The sequence below is a fragment of the Suillus subalutaceus genome, assembly GCF_016647625.1.
Source record: "Suillus subalutaceus strain FC151 chromosome Unknown DFJ58scaffold_194, whole genome shotgun sequence".
NCBI lineage: Eukaryota > Fungi > Basidiomycota > Agaricomycetes > Boletales > Suillaceae > Suillus > Suillus subalutaceus.
In genome coordinates this window covers 62,903-90,007 of record NW_024540443.1, presented here as the reverse complement: position 1 = coordinate 90,007, position 27,105 = coordinate 62,903, and the positions used below count along the sequence as shown (strand labels likewise).

The window sequence follows — 27,105 nt, the reverse complement described above, 5'->3', positions numbered from 1 at the left end:
CCCCGGGTACCCAAGAAGAAGCCCTTTGGCCCTGCCACAGTAAGTGTCATTTATGTGTCCAGGACTCGGGTGTGTGCTTACATTATACCAGGTGATTGCCGGCAGTCACACAGCAGTTGTGGAGCCCTCCCAGCCCACTCCCGAACCTCCGGTGCAGGCACCCCCAGTCATCCCTGCAGTTGACATTCTCATTCCCGGACCGGTGAATACTTTGAAATATCTCAAGTGTCCATACACTAATACAACCAACAGAACAACCCATGCTATGCTTGCCACAAGCACAACTGGCCTTGCGCAACTCGGCCGGACAAGAGGACCGGGGCTCCATGTATGTTGTGCGTCTACTGCACAACAAAGAAGATCAAGCGCACCCCCGCGACTATGGGATCCCCGCCTCCTCGTGATCATTCTTCCTCTACTACCCGGAAGATGAGGTCCAGAACACCATCCAGGGCTTCCTCCAAGACTCCCTCCAAGGCTCCCCCCGCATCCCAAACTCCTGCCCCCTCCAAAGCTTCCCCTGCCTCCCAGTCCAGGGCCCGAACTCGCAGTCAGTCTCGTGGCCCGGCTGGAACTTCTGGTGTCACTGCTGTGACCACTCCCAAGACCCAGACGCGTGGTCGCAGCAAGACTATCACTGCCATCAAGGCACCTGCACCTGCACCTGCACCTGCACCTGCACCTGCACCAGCTTGTAAGTCACCCAAGCTTTTCATTCTTCACCATCTGACCTTCATTTTCCCTTGTAGCCCTTCCGTCTTCCAGGTCGGCAGTCCCTGCTGCAGCACTTGGGGTGCCCATGCCAGATCTCCATGCCATGTCCATTGCGATTCGAGATGGCACAGCTCGAATCGCTCTTCTCGAGGCTCATGTGGCAGAGCAGGATGGTAAGATTGACACCCTGCAACGCCTTCATGAAGGCCTTAGGTGCGAAATCATCGACTGGCACCCCTCATTCCCACTTCCCGACACTCTTGCCCCTGCAACATCCTTGTTGCTTGATCAATCCGGCCCCCACACCATGTCCACCCCCAGAATCCGCACTCCCTCCTCTGATTGATCTCAGTATGGAAACAATGGCTCCCACACCCGCAGCCCCGACATTGCTGGATGCCTCTGCCATTGAGGGTTTCCTGTTCAACTACAACCAAGTTGTTCATCCAGAGGATCCAGATGCACCCGGCGAAATTGTGGACCCAGGTGATCCAAGCAACCTTGTCCCAGAATATGACTCTTCCAGCAACATGGATGTTGAGGTGGAGGTGAAGGTTGAAGAGCCTTCTGTGGAGGTTGACATGGCTACATAATTGCATAGTGATAGATGTATATACAAGTTTTCAATGAATGTAACCTCTGCCAGTCCATTGATTGAGTCACTGAGTTCTGAGTCCCGAGACCCGAGACCCAGAATTCGGCACTCGGCACTTGAGACGACAGATTTGAAACTTGAAAGCACTCAAATCTCGGTACTCGGTACTCGGTACTCGACACGATGCTCAAAACTCGTAAAACTGTTTTGAATCACCGAGTACTGACTACCGAGTACCGAGTACCGAATCTCAGGTCTTGGCACTCGGTAGTCAGTACTCGGTGATTCACAACAGTTTTATGAGTTTCAAGCATCGTGTCAAGTACTGAGCACCGAGTACCAAGACCCAAGATTCGGTACTCGGTACTTGGTATTCGGTAGTCAGTACTTTCGAGTTTCGAATTTTGAGTTTTGTTTCCAATCTTTCGTCTCGCACGCCAAGTGCTGAATTCCGGGTGTCAGGTGTTGGTACTCGGTTCTCAGTACTCGGTACTCGGTGATTCGAGTCTCGAGACTTGAGACTCGTGATTTACAAATCGACATTTGAAACTTGATTTCTGAGAACAATGTGTATTATCTTATGTATTTCTGTACTCATTTCACTGACTACCGAGTGCCGAATCTCGGGTCTCGGGTCTTGGTATTTCAAGACAACAAAAATGTATATCATCTTAAATTTGAATTTTCTTAACTCGAGACTCGAAACTTGTAAAAATGTACAATACCTAGGCCTATCTGTCTATATGATACGTATCTGGGCCCACCCGTCTATCTAATATTACCTGATGTCGGCCCACCCATCTATGTAGAATTCCCCATGTTGACCCACCCGTCTATCTAATATGACCCCACGTCGGCCCACCCGTCTATCTAATAAATAACTCACCTCACCCTCAGCCCACCTGTCTATCTAATATTACCCCACGTCGGCCCACCCGTCTATCTAATAAATAATTCCCCTCACCCTCGGCCCACCCGTCTATCTGATATTACCCCATGTCGGCCCACCCATCTATCTAATAAATATTTCACCGCTCCCTTGGCCCATCCGTCTACAAAATAATACTAATACATCGGCCCACACGTCTATATAATACTATTTGCTATTCATCTCTCCTCAGGTCTATAATATATGTCAATCCTACTCTACATATTAGCCACATGGGCCCACCCATCTCCATAATAATATTTCTCCCGGCCCATCCTCTATCATCGATGATATATATAACATCAGCATCGATGGGCCCACCCATCTCCATCGGAAATAATATGCCTCCCGGCCCACCCGTCAACATCGGTAATATACATAACATCGGCCCATAATCCGCTGGCCCGTATTACACGGGATATTATGTAGGTTGGGTGACCCGTATAATACAGGATTTGTCACTGAAGGGGCTCTCATAATGTCCTTCACAGTACTATGCCATCTCAGTGGCAGGGAGGGTCCTGGGTGACTGACTCACCCATGCACCAAAGTTTAGATCACAGGGAAACCCATTCGCACTTCTTTCACCAGTACCTCAGCTGCACCAGGGCCTCATTTTCAAAGATAAATCGGTTTTGTCTGCATTTGTCCATTGAAGTAACAGTATACTAAAACCACACAGTTGTACACTGTCTATACAGCAGGTAACAACAATCGATACAGCAGTAAGAATAATTCATAACAGTTAGAGTTATCATAGGATGCAATGAAACGTAAAAGACGATGCATCAGGCTGTGACATAGTCCTGACTGGAGTTGAGACGGATGGCATTACCAAACTTCATAGTCATCGTGACATTGGTCCGTGTCATCATCAGCATCCATGTTGCAGTAGTGTAGCTCATCAGATAGTATGGGCCATAGGATACATTGATCCAAGGATGTCTGAACCTTCAAGGACATCAACTGTAGGGGAGAATGTTAAGACTGTACTCAAGAGGTATCGGATCCGAAGGGCTTTGGCCTCAGCTCGTGCGCTGTGCCCCTTTCCTGAGTCTTGCCCCTTATTTCAGAGTACTGAAGTATTGCGTCTAGTGAGACAGATAAGTATCATAATGGATCTGTTAAGGCTTCCGGATATCGGACGTATAGAGTAACAGCTAATCCGGATTGGATCTGAACTAGAAACTAATGGATGAGGACTGTCCAAAGACAGAGGTGAGGATACAGACTATAGGAATCAATCCTAAGTCTCAGAGTAGACATGAGTAGTGTACTCAAGTCCGGACAGATAACAGAGGTCAAACGGAAGGACTTAGAGTCCAGACAGAATGAGTGCAATCTAAGATGATATTCGAACTCAAGTACTACAGCGCATACACAAGGGTTTATATACTACAGATAACTAATGGAATGATCAATAAGCAAAGGTGTGAGGCTATGTACGAAGTATAAGCAAAGTATGTGCACAGTGTATTGGTAAGTCGGATGGATCACGAATCATGAACCGGGAATGAGGTATAAGTTAAAGCGGATCAGTAAGTGTAGTGGATCAGTAAGCATAGCGGAAGTAAAGGATAACTGGAATACTGGTGTACAGGAATACTGAAAGGAGATGAACGATAGTTAGAGTTATATGAACAGGACATGAAATAAGAATCAGATCGGATCTGTGGACCAGATGACAGATATGTCCATCAGATCTGGATCAGATCTGAGATCCAGATCTTTGGATCTGTACCTGGATCATCAGGGAAAACTGTATCTCTATATAGAAGACCCTCCTCTATATAGCCTGCCTCCATAGTATGGTATAGCTCCATATAGTCTATGACCAGCTATAAGAGTATATAGACCACTGTAGAAATCATGTAATTCTATAGATTACCATAAAGTTTGGCATAGGAAAAGTGTCAAAATGCACAATCTCATCAAGTCTTTCAACAAAAAGTGTCCATGATTTTGAAGTATTTTGCTTATATCACCGGACATTGATGCAAATTTTCTGATGGTGGATTATCATCAGAAAGAACAAATATCTGACGATAATCAACTAAATAGTCACCAATTTTCAGATCAGCCGAAAATCATCGGAATGAGCCCTTATCCAATGCATTCCGATGGCAAAAAAGATGAAATTCCCGCCAAATTCCCGCAGTGATTATTTATATACCTAATACTACTGAATACCCTCGCCCCAGGGCTCCCACTCCTCCACACTGGCAGTACTTGTACCTCCCACTCAGACATGAACTTGATCCTCATTGAAGGCCCTGGCAGATCAGGATGTATCACAGGGATGGTGCACAAGAAAGTGAAGGTCACTGAAGGACATAGGGGCTGGTAACACGACTGTCCATATGTGATGAAGGAGCTGTCGATGTGTCGAGATATGGAGAATGGAGTCACATATGCCAGGGGAGTGGTTCATCAATCCATTGATGGTCTGTATCCGAGTCAGCACATCCTACTATAGCTAAGGCAACTCAATAACTCGCTTAATTCTCGGGGGTCCATCCTCTTGTCCACCCGAGGTACCTGATGCCAACAATTGCAAGGTTCAGTTTCATCAGCACTATCGATATCAAGATCTTCACTGACCTTCATTGTTGATGCTGTCGTCATAGTTGGTGGTGGTGGTTCGAGAACAAGGGGTCCACAGGGTTTAGGGTTTCATGCATGGGACTTTATCTCAATCAGGCAGCGCTGGACTTAGAGAAAAAAAGGCAGCTGCGAAAATATAAGAAAAAAACTAGAAACTGTGTTTTTGCTGTTGTAAATTTTTCAGAAGGAAAAACAGCTAGGTTTTCTCTGCATTTCTGCCAGAGATTATTTGACTGTAAGTTTCCACTGAATGTTAATGGGAAATATGAATCACACTTTTTTCTGAGGTGAATTTCATCGGATTTATGAATTTTCACTCATTCTCACCGGGGACTATTTCAGCTCAAAGTCTGGTGTATCTCACTAGGATCTTATCCTATTAATAATATGAGACCATAGATAGACTCTCCTTGACAAGGGCTACGAGAACCCTTCAATTTTGAGTATTTTACTTATAATTCACTAGGATCTTAACCTATTGATGTCATGAGACTATGGATAGAATTTCCTTGACAAGGGCTACAACTTTGGTTTTCATCAGAAAAGTTCCCACAGTCAAGGTGCTTTCTTGAACTGTCCACTTTCGAGTATTTTGCTTATAGTGAGTTAAGATCTTAGGTGCTGTTCGGACACCAAATCACATTTTTCAAAATCATCATTCACATCATGTGATGCAACCGTGGGATGTTCAGGAAAACCCCAGATACACAAGATATGTGCCTAGATAATGACACATCAATAATCACTCAATGCTGGACATAGAGATGGGCGCACCTCCTGAGCTCAATGATGAGCAGTTTCAGCAACGACTGGAACATTTACGGTGCCTTGCAATGATACTAATATGTGCTATTGGCCAGGTATTAACAATATATAAATCAGTATTCTTATCAGCAATGCAGCCGATACCTTACCACACATCTGCACTTAGTGGTGAAGCATGGGTGCTTGAGCTCATGACTGGTCATCCTGAGCTTATCTGGCACAATTTGGGTGTTGGCTTGGATGTTTTCCAGTCATTGTTGCGTGTTCTATATACAAATGGTTATGTGCGGTCCTGCAACAGTGTTTCTGTTGAAGAACAACTTGCCATTTTTCTCTACACCTGTACAACTGGACTATCAACGCACCTTACAGGTGAAAGGTTCCAGCACTCCCCAGAAACTATCTCAAGGTATTTTTTTTATTATCTATATCATGTTGAACTAATCGCACTTAGTAGATATTTCAAGAAACTTTGGTTGTTCTTTGCATCACCGCCCTTCTACTCATCGCAAGTTCAACTCCCTACTCAACACTCTCCAATCCCATTCTTAATCCAAAATGACCCACGCTATAAATTCTTCGAAAACTGCATTGGCGCTGTTGATGGCACACATATCCGCGCCTTTGCACCACTCGAGGACCATCCATTCATGCGCAATTGCAAAGGTTTTATATCACAGAACTGCCTTTTCATCTGTGACTTCAATTTCTTGTTCATTTTCTCACTCTGTGGATGGGACGGCTCTGCTGCAGATGCAACTTTATGGCATGATGCACGCACACGCGGCTTATACATGCCCCCTGGAAAATACTTTCTTGCCGACGCTGGGTTTGGGACATCAGACACACTCCTTGTACCATATAGAAATGTACGCTATCATCTGAAGGAGTGGCGTCAATCAAATATTGGGTGAGTTCAGTCGCCTTCTAGTACATTCAAAGTTCATTTTCTAAAAAAATCTTCAAGCCCTCAAAACTTGAAGGAACTGTTCAATCTTCGACATGCATCATTGCGCAATGTGATAGAACGCATATTTGGTGTCATGAAGCGTCAGTGGCGCATCCTGCAGCTACCGCCTGAATATAGCATGGCTACTCAGGCTCAGCTTACCAGCAGCGCTATGCGCCCTGCACAATTTTATTCACAGGCACGATCCTGACCTTTTTGACCATCTCTATGATGGTCAAGTTGTGGAACATGATGGTATTGATGATGTAGCACTAGGAGAACTTGATGGTGGACCTGCAGATGCTGCAGAGAGGGGTCGAGCAGACCGACGCCGCGATGCTATTGCATCTGCAATGTGGGAAGATTATACTGCAGAGTGCATGCGACTGGGGAATTGTATTGGCAGCTTAAGTACAAGAATACAATATTTTTATTCCTTCATTGTGGACAGAGTCTGAAGAGCCTGCCGCAGCCACAGTGCCCTGACCTCAGCATCGCTATTCACGTACAATGTAGTGTCTCTCAGGATTCCTCCCCAAAAAACTCCCCATGTCCATCTGTTCCTGTGGCGATAACCCCATTGTAGCGCCGTCATCTCGGAGCAGTTTGATTGCATGAGTGTAGTCGGGGTTTGGTGATGATGTGGAATCATTGAATTTCTCTGTGAACGTCTCAAAGATATTGTTGAACCTTACAAGCTCATCACGACTCTCCTGCTGCGCCTTTGCAGCAACCGAAAATAGGTCAAGAACAGCTTTGGTGCACCCCCCCCACTTGAAGCGACTGCTGACTCAATGGCGCTTTGAGTGTCATACTTGCGCTTTGATGTGCGACTGATGCTGGTGATGACCGAACTTGTAGAAGTTGAGCCGGAGAGAAAGGTGGATGGAATGCTGCCAGGTGATGACATTGGTGCGCTGGGTCAGTTGCCTCAGGGGGTGCATCGCACTGCATGCTAGAGCTGGTATTGATTTCATCTAGGGAAGGAGCGAGCTGGAGAAAGATCTAGGGCATCAAGTGCGCCTGCTAGTGATGATAGAGGGCATGTCCATCAAGGCCTGAGGGGGAGCAGTAAATATTCGAGTTGTTTCCCTGTCTCTTGGTGCGTGGCTGTATGCTGTCAATGATGTCAAAGTAAGGGAAGGCCCTTGTTCTTGAATGGCTTTGCCGCTGCACGACCCTTTAAACAAAGGCTTCAATTATAAATAACAGGAAGGGGTATGATCACAGTACAGACCTTTACAAAAGCTGCCCATGCACTCTTCACTCTCCAGAGTAATTCCAGGCCATGATCATCAGTCCAAGTAAATCCAGAAGCCCTCTTAATTTCCACAACAGCGGTGTAGGCAGATTTGAGCTGATAGAACCAGGTCAGTCAGTCAGTACACTAGATAGAGCGGCAGGAGCAGCCTAACACCACTTACATTTGTCCATTTTGAATTGCAAACTGAGCGTGTCTTCTCAGCACCCTTCTGCTTTGGGAATTTTTCCTTGAGATGATTGGAAGCATCATTGAAGGTCTTTGTTTTGAAGTTACCATCGCCAGTGATTGACTTCTGTTCAGATAAGAATTGAAGGAAAGATTCTTCTTCTTGCTTAGTCCAGTAAGCTGCAGGTTTGCGAGATTGGACAGCGGTAGCCTTGGTAGGATGTTGTGCATCACTTTCATTGTCTATATGACCCGCAGAACGAAGAGATCTTGCCAAGCCTTGGCTGGACGAGTCTGATATCATATCAACGATGGTGGTAGTACAAGACAATCCGGGGTTTTCCTGAACATCCCACGGTTGCATCACATGATGCGAATGATGATTTTGAAAAATATGATTTGGTGTCCGAACAGCACCTTAATCTATTGATACCATTAGACTATGGATAGACTCTCCTTGACAAGGGCTACAACTTTGGTTTTCATCGGAAAAAGTTCCCACGGTCAAGTAAGCAAAAGTGCGAAAATTCACTTAGTCAAAATTCACCAAGTCTTGTGATGTGGCTTTGTTTGGTGCAGCTTATATAAGCAAAAGTGCGGTCAACCACAATCTTTTCCCATCTTTTTCCTTCCTTTCTCTCACTGTCTCTTCCTTCCCTCCTTCTCATTCTCCTTCCACTCAATAATTTTCGCATTTCTGACTACCTTGGTCAGAGAAATCGAATGTGTGGGTGTTCTCAAGGGCTAGGGTATACAGCGTTATCTCAGTTTGGGCACGGCACATCTTGGCCTGTAAGATGAGCAGATCCAACCCATGATTGCATAGATTGGCATTGCTGCACCGAGTAGCAAGGGACTTCATCATCAGCTCCAATTGCATGTCAAGTTCCATTTGGAATGCCTTGTAAAAGGCTTCTTGAACATCAGCAGTAATCCATGTGCTCAGTAGGGGTAATGAGAGGCTGATGTACTATAGAGACAGTTGAGCACAGCCAGACAAAATTTTACAATACTGACATCTAGAATGCTGTATGCTGGTTCTTCCTGTGCAAAGGGGGGGTCGACCAAGTGATGAAGGGGGCAAGGCCTCCAAAGGGGGTGAAGCTCTCCAATGAGTGTGAGCTCTCCAATGGGTGTGAGCTCTCCAAAGGTGAGGAATATCCTGCAGGGTTGAGATATGCGACATTGCTCATTAACCAAGCCTCACACTTCGCTCATGTAGAGATCGAGCAGGCCAAAGGTGTACAAGGTAAAGGTGAGCACCGTGAAGGCACGCTCACATGCCTCAAGGTTGCTGAGGGAGTCTTGATCTCATGCTTTGCTGGAGCTCCAATATGTGCTACATAGTGAGAGGGTGAGCACCATAACTCAGCATCTCAAAGTCAAAGAAGCTCATGCATTCAGAATTGCTCCAAGACTTCGATAGCCTGTGAGTACAAAGACACTTCCATCTGACACTGTTTCCTCCTCTCTTCCATAAGAAATTGCTCTACAGCTGCATGCCTTCCCCTATCCCCACTAACATTACAGATGTCCTGGTGTCTATGCAAGGTTTTCTTCCTGCATCGCTTCTATACTGCGCTCCCCAACTAGTTCCCAAAGATTACTGGGATATACTCGATCTTTGAGTAGGTATGGCAGTACATATATTTCAGTTTGGAGCTATAAGGAAGTGAAACAATCAAGATATGCCAAGACACGAAATTATTGACTGACCCTCTGACTTGTTATGAGTCCAATGTAGGCATCCATGAATTTGGAGCCTAATAAGGTGGAGAGGTGAAAAGTATCCATATGAGTGGTTGAGTAATCAAATAATTCTAGTGAAAGACAGGTTGCCATCTTTGGATGAACTTCTGCGGGGTAAAGGGAGGGAGTTAGTACCTGGTACTACGGTAGTGCACGGGAATAAGCTGAGGAGGCCTACTATTTGTATTGGGGAACTTTTGAAGGGTAAGTGAAGGGTGGGAATCCTCAAGAAACTTGAGAGCTCCGCGGCGCTCACTGGGTACTGGCCATCAAAATAACGAGCTAGCCATCAAATAACGAGCTAGCCATCAAAAAATGGAATAGCCATCAAAAGAATGAACTAATACAGGTGTGTGAACTTTGCCGTTCTTGCTGCAGGTACTCCGACCTTGGCAGTCAGACAGTCTCTTAGAGCTTGTTGATATCTCATTGGCTTGCATGCATTTGGAATGACTTAATACATGTGGCCATCCTTCTAGACCAGCGGTAGCAACTGGCAGCTTTGACCTGGCTGGAACTGGATAGCCAAACCATGTCTTCAAAGTGGCTTCAATGAGGAAAACCGAAGCTGGTGGGCCTCACTTACACTAGCGGTTGCATGTGTGTTGAACAGTCAAAAATCTGTGACAAATAATGTCAGACAGAGCGGATCATCAAAGGCATTGACACTCACATGAGATTTCATTAATCATTCCCACTGCACAATCCTGAAAAGATGAAATCTATGTCAGCAACAGTGCAAAAATACAAACACGCATATCTCACTGAGCATGAAAACAAATACAAATAGTAAGTACCAAAGGCACTGGGCAGCATCTCACTGGCATGTTAACGGTGAGCGCTTGAGCAACGAGGTAACATCGAGGGCTCACCATTGCAACATCATGAGGACAGACATACATTGGACAGATGTGCATACGGGCAAGCCTTGTAAGGTGTCTCCAAAGGTAGTAAGCGCATCTGATGTTTAGGCTAGTTCATTGCGTACTACTAGTGTCATTCCTCTGAGTCACAATGTCTTTGTGGAGCTCAATGATTCAGGTTAGGGTTAGTTAGGGATTACATTGCAGGCAACGGTTGTAAAACTCGTGACGCTGATGCAAATATAATCGTTCAATTCCAAGAGTCCTACTTGTACAGTGATTCCATATTTGTGCTACTAGGTGTAATTTCAGGTATGCAAGAAGGATGAACATAAGTATTATCTATGAGAGGTTGACAGAGATGATGATCTGACAGGTATTTACTAGTACAAGAAATGACAGGGACTGTGTCTCATGAAGTTTACATCACCAGTTTGAAGTCACCAACGGAGCAAAACGCATCCATGAGTGACCTAAAGGACTGAAAGCCTGCATTATTTGGCAGGCCGACACTCTTGACTGCTTCAATGGTGATGGGCTTGACATCCTCCATAGTCCTTGAATTTTAGTCTTTCCAATGGTTCTTGGCAGTTTCGTTTTCGGGTTGAAGTTAAGCACATTTTCATACCTGAATGGAATCATGATGAGTAATACTAAGCAGCACGTAAAAGACTGATACTATGAAGGGCAGCCGCATCACGGCTTGCGTAAACTCAGGAAACAAACACGGCTTTTCATACATGGGACCAAGTGCGGCTGTGAGGACATCGGGCATAACTTTGTGGTCGAGGTAGACAGTGAGTTCCTTTTTACCATCTTTGCCCAAGAGCTTCTTCAAAATAAGCAGCATTGTCTGGTAGAGCTGTGTTTCTGTTATATTGCTTGAGAATGTACAAATGGAGAAAGACTCACCAATGTCAACAAGTTGCATATGGTATCCTCCACCAAACACCTAGTTGATGTACAGATATCTTCGGGAAAAAGTCCGCTACCCTCCCACTTTTTATCCCATTGGCCAACCCTGTCATATACCATATTCCCGGGTACAGATCCGAAGATCTGGATCTCAGATCCGATCCAGATCCAATGGACATATCTGTCGCCCGGTCCACAGATCCGATCTGATCCTTATGTCATGTCCTGTTCATATAACTCTAACTATCGTTCATCTCCTTTCGGCATTCCTGTACACCTGGTATACCGGTTATCCTTTACTTCTGTTATGCTTACTGATCCACTACACTTACTGATCCGCTTTAGCTTATACTTCATTCCCGGTTATGATTCATTATCTATCTGACTTACCGATATGCTGTACACATACTTTGCTTATACTTCGTACATAGCCTCGCGCCCTTGCTTATTGATCATTCCGTTAGTTTCTAGTTCTGATCCGATCTGGATTAGCCGTTACTTTATACATTCGATATCCGGAAGCCCTAACGGATCTGTTACGAGACTTATCCATCGCAATAGATGCAATACTCTAGCACTCTGAAATAAGGGGCAAGACTCGGGAAATACTTGAGTACAGTCTTAACAGTATATTCGAACTCATACCTTTCCAAGTTACTTACACCTATCATGCCTCCAACCAAGACACAAACAACTCTGCACGCGGTTCGGACTTACCTCCCTCCGTCGTGATCCGACACCCATAGTCAACACCTTCACCAGTTTCTCTCAGCGCGTGTTAGTCGTGGACCCGCTCAAACCATATCCGAACTCCTTAATTGTCGACACCCGGAAACCCCTACGCGCACTCCTGCCACAGGACCTCCGGACGATGATGATGATCCTGATGATGGTGATGATGACTTCCCTGGTAATCCACCTGACGACAACGGTGGTGACCCGGATGATGATCCGGATGATGATGACGATGAAAACGACGGCCTAAACCCACAGGACCGTGTTAACCACGGAAGCTCCGTGCATTCTTTGTCCAGTGTGAGATTAACTTCCAGAGCAAGCCTAAGGCTTTCCATACCGGAAGGGCTAAAGTCAACTTCGCCCAATCCTACCTTAAGGGTATGGCTCTTGAATGGTTTGAACCGGATCTCCTGTCTGATGATTTGGACGATCATCCGGATTGGATGAACGACTATTCCGTGTTCATGCTTGAACTCCAAACCAATTTTGGACCTCATCGACCCGTCCGGTGATGCAGAAATGCAGCTCGAACAGCTCCACATGCGTGACAGACAGCGCATAAACAAGTACGTTGTGGAATTCCAGTGTCTTGCTTCACAGGTCCGTGGCTGGGGCGACGGAGCCTTACGACACCAGTTCTATAACACCTAGGCGTCGGACCAGGTAGCACGCTAGGGGAGAAAAGTGGTTCCAAAGTGGATAGCTTGGGAGTTGATAGTGCTGGTGACTAGCGCTTTACTCTTTTCCTCTAGGCAAGGCAAATTATGCCTATGACACTCATACGCGCCTAGCGCTGGTATGATTGTCACATCTGTGGGAGACTCAAATACTGACTGTCCCCAGTCGGTCTCATGTCACAACTTGGACTTAGCAAAAATTTGTCCATTGATAAGGGCACATGATCGATGGCGACCCGATATGGAAGTGATGATCGGATAGTGGGAATTTGATAGAAGTGGTGGACACAATCAATGAGCCGGTGTGGGAAACACAACAAGAAGAGAACTCTATAAAGTACTCTTCAGATGTTGGGTCAAAATTGCTATGCCTAGCTGCTATTCAACCCTAAAGGATTTCTGTACTAGACTCAGAGCTCAGAGAGTAGAATTATCATCAAAACAAAGACTGTGATTCAGACTGGTACTGACAGTGGTGAAAGGGAGACATGATTATGTAAGCAGTAAAATGCGAACATAAACTAAGGAAAGTGGGGTAAGTGAAGGTAAGTAAAAAGGGGGAATATCAGCCCAGGGAAAACTATATTGTCACACTGGAACAGTGGGTGGAAGTGTAAACATGCGGTGGTCGCGATCGGTGGACTACAACAATGCAAGGAATAATGGGCACGCAGTGGTTGTGAAGAGTGGGTCAGGGTCAATGGAAGTGTGGACTCAATCACATATCCTTATAAAAACCCTCCGACCTTTCCTTCATCCGCTCCTTCATCACATACTTCCTACAATGTCTTCCTTTACTTTTTCTGAGGTCATCAACCCTAATGTCGACAAGCTCCAGTGTGCCTTCACTGATCTGCGACTCAAGTTATCCCATCTGGTCGACGCTATCCCAAGGACCGTTCTGAGCTAATCCAGCGAAAGGAAGAATGGCTGCGCAATTGGAACAAGCTAGTGGTAAGTCTTTGTTTCCGACATTAACTCTGTCGCATCTTTCTAACCCTCCTCATAGCAGGAACTTAGTGATAATGCCATGAACTGCAAGACCTACAACATGAATCTCCCACTCTTGTCGGATGAGGTTGCCCTGGGTCGCAAGGCAGAAGAGGCCCACAAGCTCTATTCCGCCCAGGTTCATGCATATAAGGTAGAGGTCCAGCGCCTTGTCAACAAGCAGGCGGAAAGGGAGAAGAGCAAGGAGCGGGAGATGGAGCAAGAAAAGGGCAAGGGGAAGTCGGGAGAGACAGATGCAGCCATGGATGAGGCAGATGGTGATGCTGATGCGGAAGGAGAGTCAGATGAAGAAGAGGCGGATGTTCGTACTCCACTGGTCATTAAATGTGCTGCGATGTCAATGCTATGGCGGGTAGGAGGAAGGCTTTGGTAAGCAGAACTGTTGTCTTTGCCTTCTTCCTTGGTCTAATCTGGCTACAGAAGACTCCTCGCGCTGTCACACCTGTGGTGCACCCAAACCCTTGTGCCTGGTGTGTAAGGGCTACTAAGCCATGCGTCGGCAAGCCGGGCAATTCTTGTGAGACTTGCAAGGATGCCCACAAGAAATGTGAGTATTCAACCCACCGGCATGGAGGTAAGTGGTCCCGACTTAGTAATAGTCACATCTTACTAACACTTGTCGCAGTTGCAAAGGAGAGAGCTGCTGCTCGTGCTGTCGTGGCCAAGGCTGCTGTCAAGGCACCTTCCGCTCCCGCTGTGGGTTCCTCTGCAGGGTGGGGTGTCATTATCCGTTGCCCCAGGGAGACCCCTGAAGATGCGACTTCTGCTGAGTCAGAAGAGGAGGAGGAGGAAGAAGAGGAAGAGGAGGAGTCGGTAGGAGAGTCGCGAAAGCGGAAGTCATCTGAGAGTCAGGAAGTAGAATTTGACCTCCTGGCGGATGCTGATGCTGACGATGAAGACCTCTATCTGGAAGGCAAGGTGCGGGCGCTATATGCCAAGATGCTGACCATGCAGGGAATGCTTATGGAGATGATGACGGAGGTGGATTCCTTGGTGGTGCACTGCAAGAAGAGGAGGAGGCTTTGCTAGATAGGATTCTATAGGTCACGTGTTTGGACTCTCTTGTTAGCGCTAGTGTACAATGTAGGCTGGGAATAGATAGCGCATGAAGTGTAATGTTGGTTGCATGAATATCCTGAGTGATCGCATGTCCTGTCCAGGTAATCTTGAGTCCTATGTCCATGTCAATGTGTGTGGCGCGCTGCCTACGTGTTCGAAGAGAAATGTATGGTAATCAATCTTTCACACAAAATAGTCCAGTCCTTTGTAATGTCTGTGTTGCGATATAAGTCCATGCGCGGATGGCGCGTAACATATGTGAGTCCTTTGAGAAGTGGAAGAATGAAACTGAGACGCCGGACTAAACCCGGGGTGGACTGAGACTATCATACTGAGAGCGGTATGTTTTTGTGTTTTTGTTTTTGTGAGAGATAGGCAGGTGTCGGGAATGGGTATATTGGCAGTATTTGGGGAATGCTGGCGGGTCAAGCATCATAGTCAAAATCGAGTGCTTCGTCGGGTGGCTCTTCTATGTCTTCGCTTGCTAAGGTATCCAGTGTTTCATCATCTAGACCTGTGATGCTAGTAACTGAGACTTTAGCTTCGCTGCACGGAAGATAAGGGAGTAGGTGGAATGCTGCATAGCGCAGTCGGGACACAGAACCATCTAGTTCAGCAAGGATGTACAACCCACCCTTGGTGCGGCGGATGACTACCATAGGTCCTAGATAGTGCGGCTTCGTCTTGCAACTTAGCTTGTACTCAACCTTAGAGTTGCGGACTAGAACGAGTGTGCCAGGCGTGAAATTGTAGTCTATGATCGAGCGACGATAGTGCTGCTCGAAGTTGTGGATAGACTGATGGCGTGCTTTGAGTACTTTCTCCTTGATAGTGTTGAGGTCTTCTTGTCGCTTCTGCAGTTGTCAGGCTCTCCATGCAACTAGATCCATTGTTGAAAAGGTGTCTTGGTTGGGTAGCACTACTAGAAATGTTCCTTCAGCAAGATCAAACAGAAAGATAGACTCGACACCATGAACCATGAAATAAGGCATAAGTCCTGTTGCTTGATGAACAGTGACATGTTCTGCCCAAAGCACCGAGTGTGTGGACTGGTACCAGTGCGCCTCATCCCCATTGCAACTTTTGATGATGGCCTCCTGGACATCATAGTGATGTTGCTCAACAATACCATTAGCTTGAGAGTTGTATGCTGAGACGTGGATCGGGTGAATTCCATAGCGCGCTGCTAGTTCATCAGCTGCTGCGTGGAATGCAGGTCCGTTGTTGGTAACAATTTTGGTAATAGGTCCCCGTCTGCAAAGAAGTTCCTTGAATAAGAATGCGACAAGGGTCTTGGTATTCTCCTTGCGTAACATGTGCCATTCTGGGTATCCAGTTAGCGTGCAATGTGCATGGACTAGTCGGTCGAATCCGCCTGCTTTGGGCATCATCATACAATCAATATGCGCTCTCCTGAAGATACCGCCTGGGATCGGGACTGTTGGATGAATGTGCAACTTGCGACTTTATCTGATCTGGCATTCATGACATGTCCTATTATACCATTTGATGTCGTCAATCACCATAGGCCATCAGAAGCATAAGAGAAGTTGGGCGCGGATTGAATATACTCCCTTATGTCCAAGGTCGTCGTGCGCTTCCTTCAAGATGTGAAAGCGTCACAATTCAGGAACTACTAGCTGGTGCTTTCCTTGAGAATTGTGTCTCCATAACTTTTTGTCGAGGATAAAGTACCGCACAGCAGATGAAACAAATAGCTCATAGTCTTCATCCGATAGGTCTGCGGGTCACTTGCGAGTCTCCAAAAAGCGTTGGATCTGGATTAGTCTGGCATCAAGTGCTTGTGCGTTTTCTGAGCGGGGGATGGTCGGGCTTGCAGAATCGGGTTCTATGGTGTCTATGTATGCAATGAGGGCGGGTAAACGGGTCAGCGGGTAAGGTACGGGTACGGCATATGGGTATTGCATTATATCAGCTCCTGCGCCTGCGATAGCACAACTACAGTCATTCAGAATCTCAATGCCAAACGAATGAGCGGTCAAGCCAATCCTCGTGATCATCATCCTTGTCAGGATCTTCCTCAGTGGGTGGTCTCCTTGAGAGTCCGTCTGCTCCAGTATGCTTAGTGGTGGGTACATGAACAAGTGCGAAAGAAAATAACAATATACCTGCAATCCACCAATTGATGGTCACGTTAGGTTGAAGGTTGGGGTTATTGATCATTCCTTTAATATACTTCGCATTGACCTCAACCGTAAGGTTGGCAACTGTTAAGACCGTACTCAAGTAGTATCGGATCCGAAGGGCTTCGGCCTCAGCTCGTGCGCTGTGCCCCTTTCCCGAGTCTTGCCCCTTATTTCAGAGAGCTAAAGTATCGCGTATATAGAGTAACGGCCAATCCGGATCGGATCCGGACTAGAAACTAACGGGTGAGGACTGTCCGAAGACAGAGGCGGATATGTAGACTATAGGAATCTATCCTAAGTCTCGGAGTAGACAAGAGTAGCGTACTCAAGTCCGGATGGATAACGGAGGGACTCAGAGTCCAGACGGAATGAGTGCAATCTAAGATGATATTCGAACTGATCTACTACAGCGCATATACAAAGGTTTATATACTACGGATAGCTAACGGAATGATCAATAAGCAAAGGTGCGAGGCTATGTACGAAAGTATAAGCAAAGTCTAAGTGGAGCGTATTGGTAAGTTGGATGGATCACGAATCATGAACCGGGAATGAAGTACAAGTAAAAGCGGATTCGTAAGTATAGCGGATCAGTAAGCAAAGTGGAAGTAAAGGATAACCGGTATACCGGTGTACAGGAATACCGAAAGGAGATGAACGATAGTTAGAGTTATATGAACAGTAAATGAAATAAGAATCAAAGCGGATCTGTGGACCGGACGACGGATATGTTCATCGGATCTGGATCGGATCTGAGATCCAGATCATCGGATCTGTAACCGGATATATGGTATATGACAGTATCCCCCCCTTAGGGCCGATCCCTAGAGGCACAAGAATCAGCGATCCGGAACGGATGGTATGAGTGCGAGACAATGGAGAAGCTGATGGGAGAAGTTGCTGAGTTCGGATTCTGACAGATATACGGATGCCAAAGCGTCGCAGGGTGTTCCTTCCTTTCCCTACTTTTTCACTACCACTAGCTTATCTCAACCATGACTGATAACGGATCCGGCTCTAAGAAGACCGCTAAGCAGACTCTGGCGGATATCCAGGCCGCGCTGGCTGCTGCTGAGGCCGAGGTTCAGAAGGAGGAAGAGGCTGAAAAGCTGAAGCAACAAGCGGAAGAGGCGGAACGGAAGCGCTTGGCAGGGATTAAGAAGATTGAACGGGCTGAGGCCCGAAGGGAAGCGGAGGAGGCTAGGCGCAGGGCTATAGTGGCGGAAATGGTGAGTTATGACTTGTTCTATCGGATCCGTCCCTTATCGGATCCGTAGTCTCGCGCCATCTCAGCGGATAAGGATGGGGCTTGTACCCGCTGCGCTAAGAAGGGTCGGGCCTGTCTGTGGTCCGATGCGGATAGCAATTCCTTGGTAAGTCATCCTTGAATCTTCGGATCCGTGACTCTTAACATCCGGATAGATCAAGGCTTGTAACGCGTGCCGGAAGGACAAGGCTCCTTGTCCCGGATGACCTGGAACCGTTACGGATTCCAAGTCTAAGAAGAGGCAGCGCGCTGCTGAGAACCCATCTCCGAGAGGCAAGGGTAAGAAGCGCCAGCAGAGTCCGACTCCGGATCCGGATATGAGGACGGTAGTAGTGGATGAGGTGGAAGTGGAGTATGATGATCAGGCCTGGGTCGCGGCCGCTAACAGCATTGTAGCGGAACTGGCTCGGACCAACGGATTGCTCCAGCAGAGCATCGGAGCGGCGGAAGGGAGTAGGACTGCTATAGAGCGGATGAATACTAACTTGGAGGCGTTTTTGGAGCAGCAGAGGGAGTTCCAGACCATCCTTCTTGAGGGGATACAAACTCTGTACCGCGATCCGAGGTGACATGGGACGGAACTCCGTGCTTGGAAAACACATGAAGTAGGAATAGACGAGCGAGATCCGGAGAGGTAATGGTATCGTGAGTCGGAACAAATATTGCTTGTTTGGATAAACGATCTATGATAACGAGGATGGCTGTAAAGCCTGATGAGTCCGGAAGTTGCTCTATGAAATCCATGGATATGGAATTCCAAGGCTTTTCCGGTATGGGTAGTTGTTTGAGCAATCCGTAGGGTTTATGTCTCGGAACCTTGGCTCGGGCGCAGGTAGTGCAGGACCGGACGTAGTCCTTAACATAGGTGCGTATACCCGGCCATGTATACTCGCGTCGGATGAGGTCTAGGGTTCGGTTTTGACCAAAATGTCCGGATAAGGGGTGATCATGAGTATTACGGAGGACGCGAAGTCGAAGGTTATCGGATTCTGGGACATATATACGGTTGTCGCAACGGAGGAAACCCCTATCGTCCACTGTCCATCTCGGATCTGAAGGTACTGGAAGATGGTTGGTTGCAATAGGGTCATTAGGAAGTGCGGTCAGGATGTCTTTCCGAAGGTCATCAATATCCATTAGAACAGCTGCTCTAAGAACCGGAGTTGCTAAGGTTGAGGCTCGTAGGGACGAAGCTAACTGTTCGGACGTGAATACCGGACGGAAGTTATGAGGGTTAACTCGAGCGTAGTCCTTATCCCCCTCTTTGGGATAGACGTCCCAGCGTCTAGTAAGGGAATCCGGTTTAACTCCGAGTTTTCCGGGACGGAAGCGGATGACAAGATTGAACTGATGGAGGAATTCCGACCAGCGGGCCTGACGGCGAGAGAGGAGTTTGGTAGTGGCGAAGTACTCAAGGTTTTTGTGGTCCGTGACAACATCTACAGGCTCGGCCGAGCCTTCTAGATAATGTCGCCAGGTCCGGAAAGCTTCATATATAGCTAGAAGTTCCTTATCGTGGGTGTCATAGTTAAGTTCCGGAGCGGTTAGCGTTCGAGAGTAGAATGCTACCGGACGAAGCTCTGAGTCCGGACATACTATGGATAGTATTCCAGCTATAGCGTAGTCAGAGGCATCGGTTTCCACAACTATAGGAACATCCGGCATCCAGTGCGTAAGCACCGAGCCGTAGTGAAGGCTTTCTTGAGTTCCTCGAAGGATTTCCGACATTCATCGGAAAAGTTCCACGGAGCATCCTTGCGTGTAAGCCGTGTTAACGGAACCACGATATCCGAGTAGTTGAATATAAACCGTCTATAGAAATTTGCGAATCCGAGGAAGGATTGGATATCCTTGACTTTCCGAGGTTCCGGCCAGTCAGTAATAGCTTGGATCTTATCGGACGACATAGTTAAGCCATCCGGAGATAGGAGATATCCGAGATATTCAACGGAAGTGGAATGGAATTCGCATTTTTCGGGTTTGGCATAGAGACGATGTTTACGGAGTCGACGGAGTACTTCTCGGACGTGTTGCTTGTGGGACGCAAGGTCATGGGAATAGATGAGGATGTTGTCCAGATATACGATAACGCATACATCCAGCATATCAGCAAACACGCTATTGACAAAGCGCTGGAATGCTGCTGGAGCGTTAGTGAGACCTTCCGGCATCACCAACCATTCATAGGAGCCATAGCGCGTTCGGAAGGCAGTCTTCCATTCGTCCCCTTCCGCTATCCGGACAAGATGATAAGCGGATCGGAGGTCGATTTTGGTATAAACTTTAGCACGGCTCGGAGAGTCTAATAGGTCGGCAATGAGGGGTAATGGATATCGGTCTTTCTTAGTGATCTGGTTGAGTCCACGGAAATCCACACAAAGGCGGAGGGGATCCGTCCTTTTTCTTGACAAATAGGACCGGAGCTCCGTGAGGAGAGGATGAGGAGCGAGGAGTCCAGAGGCAATATTTTCATCAAGAAACTTCCGGAGGGCTGCAAGCTCGACCGGGGATAGAGAATAGATAGTTCCGAGGGGAGGACTAGTTCCTTCTTCCAGATCTATGTTCAGATCATAAGGACGATGTGGAGGAAGCTGACCAGCTTTTCCCTTGTCGAAGACATCCGCAAACTCGTGATAGTCCGAAGGAATTTGGGATAGATCCGGAGGATCGGACGATAGAGAAGCGGATCGGAGATCGACACCGGATGGTCGAAGGTATATACTGAACTGGACCGATCCTTCTAACTTGCAGGCCCGGCAAAAGGCAACTGCATTGATTAGAGATATATTAGGAACAGTGTTATCAGCGGAGGGTACGGATGTAGTCGGAGGAGGTATGGTTTCCGTCGGAGGAGGGATATCCGAGGACGGAAGTGACGTCGGAGGGGTCGATGGCATTCCATGAGATGTCGTCCAGAATTCAATGCTGCCCAAAACCCAGTCAATCAACGGATTGTGTCGGGTGAGCCAGCTATATCCAAGAACGATAAAACAAGATGAATCCAAAGGGGTAACGTAGAACGTATCAGAGGTGACTACACCGGACGGAAAGCGGACGGACAAATCTATAGCTTCGGAAATAGTATTATTACAAGTACCATCAAACAAGCGGAGCGGAATCGTAGGTATCGGATATGTAGGGATTTTGTGTTTTCGGATGAACGCAGTATCTATGAAACAATGAGAAGAACCACAATCAACAAGAGCTGGAAATTCGGATACGGATGGAAGTAACGGAAGTGAAACATATGGACAGAGGGAAGTCGGATCCGAGAGAGCGCGACAGCGTTGAGTCTTAACTCCTTTGTGCAGGCAGAGTCAACGCGACCCTCTTCCTGCACGGAGCTAGGAGAGTCGCGGACTATTTTTTTGTCTCAGCAGAGACATCCGGTTTGACTTCCGGAGCGACTACTGCAGCGCGGCCTTTGGCAGCACGCGAAGTAGACTTGGTGCATTCCCGTGAACGATAGTTAGAGTTATATGAACAGGACATGAAATAAGAATCAGATCGGATCTGTGGAGCGGATGACGGATATGTCCATCGGATCTGGATCAGATCTGTACCCGGGGAATATGGTATATGACAGATTGGATCTTTTCTTTGATGATGCGGATTACTTCTCCAAGGCTTGCGGGTGGGATAGGGATATTTTGTTGAGACCAAGAAATGTGGGGGATGGTAGGGATTTTGTACGGCGGGAAATATGTTTCCATTGAGACGGCTGCGCTCGGTCGCGTCCCATGCGAATGCTAATTCATGAACCCAAACAAGCCAGCGTATAAGCTTCAACTCGTCAGGCCACAACCAATTAGCGGGGTCTAAGTCCAATTTGTCTGCTCATTCTTGGGTGAAGCCGACGCCTGGAACAAAATCAGGCAAGTGGGTTGGCAGTGTAGGCATGCCGGCCAAAGGGTCGTCAGGTAACCATCGCATTACTCTATATTTGGGGGGCATAGAAGTTTGTACCATATGGACTTTCTTCACGACTGGCTTGTAGACCAGCGCGCGTCGGGTTTTGTTGTCAAAGGTAAGTAAAGGCAGTAAAAGCGACTAATGATCATGCTCACTGAGGTTGGTACCCACGAATTAGGCTTAAGAAGCGCCTCGACTCCTGTACTATCTACACCATGATTCTTGTCATAGATAAGGTTGCGTGTGGTGGCAACCAGCTCACTCCTCAAGCTATTGGACCATGTAAGCATTGAACATTTACGCCTATCAAGGCCCATTCCCAAATTGTGAAGTTGTGCAGTTGGTATCAGGCATCTTGGGCAAGGACACCCTCCCAACTGCTGTATTGTTGCAACAAGAACCCTGAATTGGTGAACTTCAAATCCATATGGCTAATGTTCACAACTCACTTTTCAGGATAGTCTGTGGAGTAAGTGAATATTCGCGGGTAAAACCTGCGTTTGACACTGTCACAGCAAAGGATCACAATTCCATGCTCATAAGCCTCTATAAATTCATTATCGAGTAAGACCTTCCATTGCACTTGAATAATTCACGGTGGCAATGGGTTGCACATTCACGGCTATCCCCCTTGCCATTGGTGTAGGTACTTGCAAAATCTTTAAATGAGTTGGGAAGCTGCAGAGACATAAGCTTTAGTGCTTAAGAGGGTTCATAATGGTGATCGTACCTTTTGAAAGTAGGCGACATTGTTACCCAGATGGCAAGATGGTTTACAATGGTGGTATTTCAATTCATTACCGAAGTACATGTACACCGGCCATAGCCTCGCATTACCAAACATTGTAAGGTGCATAGCATCCGACCAAAACATAAGTGTGACGACCACATGGGGCAACTTACATCCTGGCTCTCCAAAGATTCCTGAAGCTTGCTGTGGGTATCACAACCTGGCAGGCACATATAAGAAAAGTGCTCAGCCAATATAAGTGAGTCTCAGCTCTGCCTAGCTGCTATACTCGCAGAATGCAAGAACGTTCGACCCTAAAGGGGAAGCAAGGAAAGCAAGGATCCACAGAATGATGCTGAACAACCCTGGTGAATGGCGGTGAAAGTGTGAGAAATGCGCTGAAGGTGCGCGTGGGAAAGCGAAGTGTGAAAGTGCGCGAAGCGTGGGAAGGTAGTGCAAGCAGTGCACAAGTGTAGAGGATGTATACTGAGATTGATATGAGGAAAAGTGCGGATCTAGACGGATACTAATAGTGCCACTAGCTATAGACTGATGCTAGGGCCTCAAAACGATGATGGACACATGCATTGCATGGAACTAACTGGTGATAGATACTGGTGGTAGGAAGCTGGTGGTAGGAAGCTAAGGTGGAAAAGTTCGGTGTAAAACGAACATAAGAGTACATATGTAAGTTCTACCTAAGCGCTCTCCCAGGGCTCGGAGCCGAATAGGGAGCACTCTAAGTATGTAAGTGAGGTAAAGTGATGTAAAGTAAGGGTCCATGATGAAATAGGAAGTGTAATATGCCAAATATGGTCAGATAATGAAAGGGACATACCGAGGGACTGGTCAGACGATGGATGGATGCTCCTGGATGCTGTGCGACACAGTGCACTTAAGCGCGAGAAAGCGCGCAAGACGCGCACGCAGGAATGCTGCGCATAGTGCGGGAAAATATCGTGCCTATGGCGCATTTCATGGGAAAGTGGTGCGCTCTATAGGGAAGTCATAGTGGATGATAATGCGAGTTGTGCCATGAAGGCCAGTTGTCAGAATTCGTAAAATGAGCCCATATGTGCCTGCAGAAATGCAAGTCTCTACATTGCAGTGTGCATCCATACAGGCTGGTGAAGTATACAGTTCACCCTGAATGTTTACTTCATGGGGAAGATGAGGAGCATTCGAGAGCTTTTCCTGAATGACAGAGATCAGAGATCTGTGGTAAAGGTCTGCTGCTACATACGGTCGAGGGCCTGGCTGGGCTGTGGTCCAGGAGAAAGACACTTCAATGGTGACTTGGGTTTTATGACAGCCAGCATCCTCGTCCTCGTACCCAATGTCGAGGTGATCCTGTCCCATGGCATATTCCGCATGTCGTCAGGATCAAAATGTGAATCACCAACAATATCAATCAATTCTTTAAAGTCCTGATGAGACTTCTGTATGTTGCCATTCAAGATGCTCCAGTAGGTGCAGACAATGCAAGAATAGATGTGGATGGAGCTGAAGTCTGTCGACATCAACATCTTCTGGTGTGAGGAAATCAGTAGGCACAGATGGTGCAAGATTCTTGAAGTAGCACTGTAACTCAGATCATTAGTAGTTGCAACTTGTTCACTTACAATGTAATGACACTGCCATTGTTTGTTATCTTTCTGTTTCATCCTGGATCTGCACAAGTCTCTGCATCCAACTCATGTCTTCGTTTACCCTCAGAGGAACTGTGCTTTCTTGTCTCTCATGTTGTCTGGATAACCTTATACTTTAGAAAAATGTCTTCGAGCTCAAGATTGGTGCTTCATTCATGTTCAATAAATTGTGTAGTGTCAGTTGCTTCCTGCCTAAGATCACAACTGTGCTGTTGGCATCATCCCTGATCAAGGAGCCTGAGCTTGCCAGCCTGATAAAGATCCACAATATTTTCATTGGAGAGGTCACACCTCAGGTTCACCAGCAATGGTTCAGTTGGGATAAGGTTGAACTTCCTAGAGAAATGGTGAAAAGTAAGTAGCAATGAAGACAGCAACTACTATTGATATGTATACTGATGTCTGTGTAGGAATTTTGAAGTTCAATATGAAATGTGCCACTCATGCAGTGCAATCAATTCCAGTCCTACCGTCTCCCTGACTCTCAACCTCACAACAGCAAAGTCTTGTCATTTCGCTACTTAGTGCTACTACTAGTTGTGTATCAACTTCGTGGAGTCCATTGTCAGGCACTCTAGATATACATAATCTCACTTTTGACAATCCAAACTTCATGTCCACTCCAATATCACAACAGTGCAATCTCAGGACATCATCACAAAGCGATATTTCTGGAGGAGCTATTCTGGATAGTGCCATGATAATGAGGTGTTCGATGCTGCGCATTACTGAGAAGGAGAGTCTGGATATTTGTCCTCCTCTTTTATCGACATCACACATCACTAAGAAGACCAAGAGTCTGGATATTTCCCCTCCTCTTCCAATGGCACCTCCATTCATCATGGCAACTCAGCCTGACCATTGCCAATAAGTCTTCACTGCATCTTACTCCACTGTTTCCTAATTCCAAGGCATGTTCCTACTAATGACAAGCTTTCATTTAAGTTTCTAACAGCACCTTTCACCATGCTAGGTCATTAACCATAGATGCACACCCAATTTAATACAAATGCAAACCTATGTTGCACTCCATTCAAAATGGTCTTTCAGTGACAAACCATATCTATATTATGGTATCGAAATCACCTCCTGGTCAATGCTCAAATTATAACCACATCAGTAATGAGATTAGTATCATTCTTTCAGGGATTCAGTTTGACCATACCACGATCACTGAAATTGTTAAGATTAGAATGAAGTGGGCTGCTACTAGAGGCTAATAAGTGACCAGAGATGATCAGGACTAAAGTCCAGAGTAAGTTGCCAATGTATTCAAGTATAGTAAGAGTGTACAGTACCTAGAGTCCAGAGTAAGTTGCCAAAGAGGCAGGGAGTACTGGACTCTAGGATATGGGCAATGTTTGGTAAACAAATGTAAACAGACAAGCCACAATCCAAAGGTAAGGAATAACTTGACCTAGGAATGTCCTAGGAGAGGTCAGGAAGTTGTTAAGACCATACTCGAAGGGTAACGGATCCAAAGGGCTTAGGCCTCAGCTTGTGCACTGTGCCCCTTTCCTGAGTATTGCCCCTTATTTCAGGAGGCTAAGGATATCGCATCTAGAGGAACAGATGAATACCATAGTCCATTCTGGATGACTTCCGGATATCAAACAAGTAGTGTAATGGCTAATCCAGACTGAGTCTAAAATAGAAACTATTGGAGGTAGACTGTCTAAGACAGAGGCAGAGATAAAAATCAATCCTAAGTCTTTGAATAGACAAGAGTCAAAGTAACTCAAGTCTGGACAGAGGATGGAAGGCAGATGGAGGAGGACTTGAGTCCGAGACGAGAATGAGTATAATCTAAGATAATATTTGAACTGAGGTGTTACAGAGTTGTACAAGAGTTTATATACTATAGATACCTAATGGAATGATCAATCAGCAATGTCCAAGGCTATGTGTGAAGCATATGCAAAGTCTATCAGTAAGTAGGATTGATCACCAATCATAAAACGGGGATGAAAGGTATGTAATAGATCAGTAAGACAAACAGAAGTACAGATAACCAAAGTACTGGTAGTCAAAGAATTACTGAAAGGAGATAGACACTGTATTAAGGTTATATGAACAGGAAATGGACCAGATTGGATCAGTGGACTGGACAATGGAATAGAACAATGGATCTAGATTGGATCTGAGATCCGGATGTCTGGACCTGGACTGGAAGTACGGTATATGACAGAAGTCATGTAAATAGTTAGATAAATGTGGAGAATGATACCGTAAGTGTAATAGCACATATATAGAGATAAGACACATAGAAAAGTGTATTGTAGAGGTGAATAATCATATGACTAACAGAAATCTGGCACTGCATCTATCAGTTACAGGGTTATGGTCCCCAGGGCTGAAGGGCTATTCTTATGAAGGAGAACATCCCTGAAGACCAGCATGATTC

General features: G+C 46.4%; 3 protein-coding genes across 3 annotated transcripts; 2 read left to right on the top strand and 1 right to left on the bottom strand.

The window, feature by feature from the left end:
* Positions 1-7,684: 7,684 nt before the first annotated feature.
* On the bottom strand, positions 7,685-9,202 carry DFJ58DRAFT_734961 (uncharacterized protein; the record flags this gene model as incomplete). The annotated part of the gene is made up of 6 exons (XM_041386564.1): positions 7,685-7,735; positions 7,793-7,912; positions 7,980-8,278; positions 8,690-8,954; positions 9,002-9,146; positions 9,192-9,202. 6 exons carry the CDS (start codon positions 9,200-9,202, stop codon positions 7,685-7,687), a joined length of 891 nt encoding a protein of 296 aa, XP_041237056.1.
* Positions 9,203-13,710: 4,508 nt separating this feature from the next.
* Positions 13,711-14,966, top strand: DFJ58DRAFT_734959 (uncharacterized protein; the record flags this gene model as incomplete). Its single annotated transcript, XM_041386563.1, has 7 exons — positions 13,711-13,765; positions 13,792-13,880; positions 13,939-14,238; positions 14,294-14,306; positions 14,358-14,407; positions 14,469-14,511; positions 14,563-14,966. 7 exons carry the CDS (start codon positions 13,711-13,713, stop codon positions 14,964-14,966), a joined length of 954 nt encoding a protein of 317 aa, XP_041237055.1.
* A 9,577-nt stretch (positions 14,967-24,543) lies between these two features.
* On the top strand, positions 24,544-25,572 carry DFJ58DRAFT_846948 (uncharacterized protein; the record flags this gene model as incomplete). Its single annotated transcript, XM_041393382.1, has 3 exons — positions 24,544-24,627; positions 24,821-25,055; positions 25,271-25,572. 3 exons carry the CDS (start codon positions 24,544-24,546, stop codon positions 25,570-25,572), a joined length of 621 nt encoding a protein of 206 aa, XP_041237054.1.
* Positions 25,573-27,105: the final 1,533 nt, after the last annotated feature.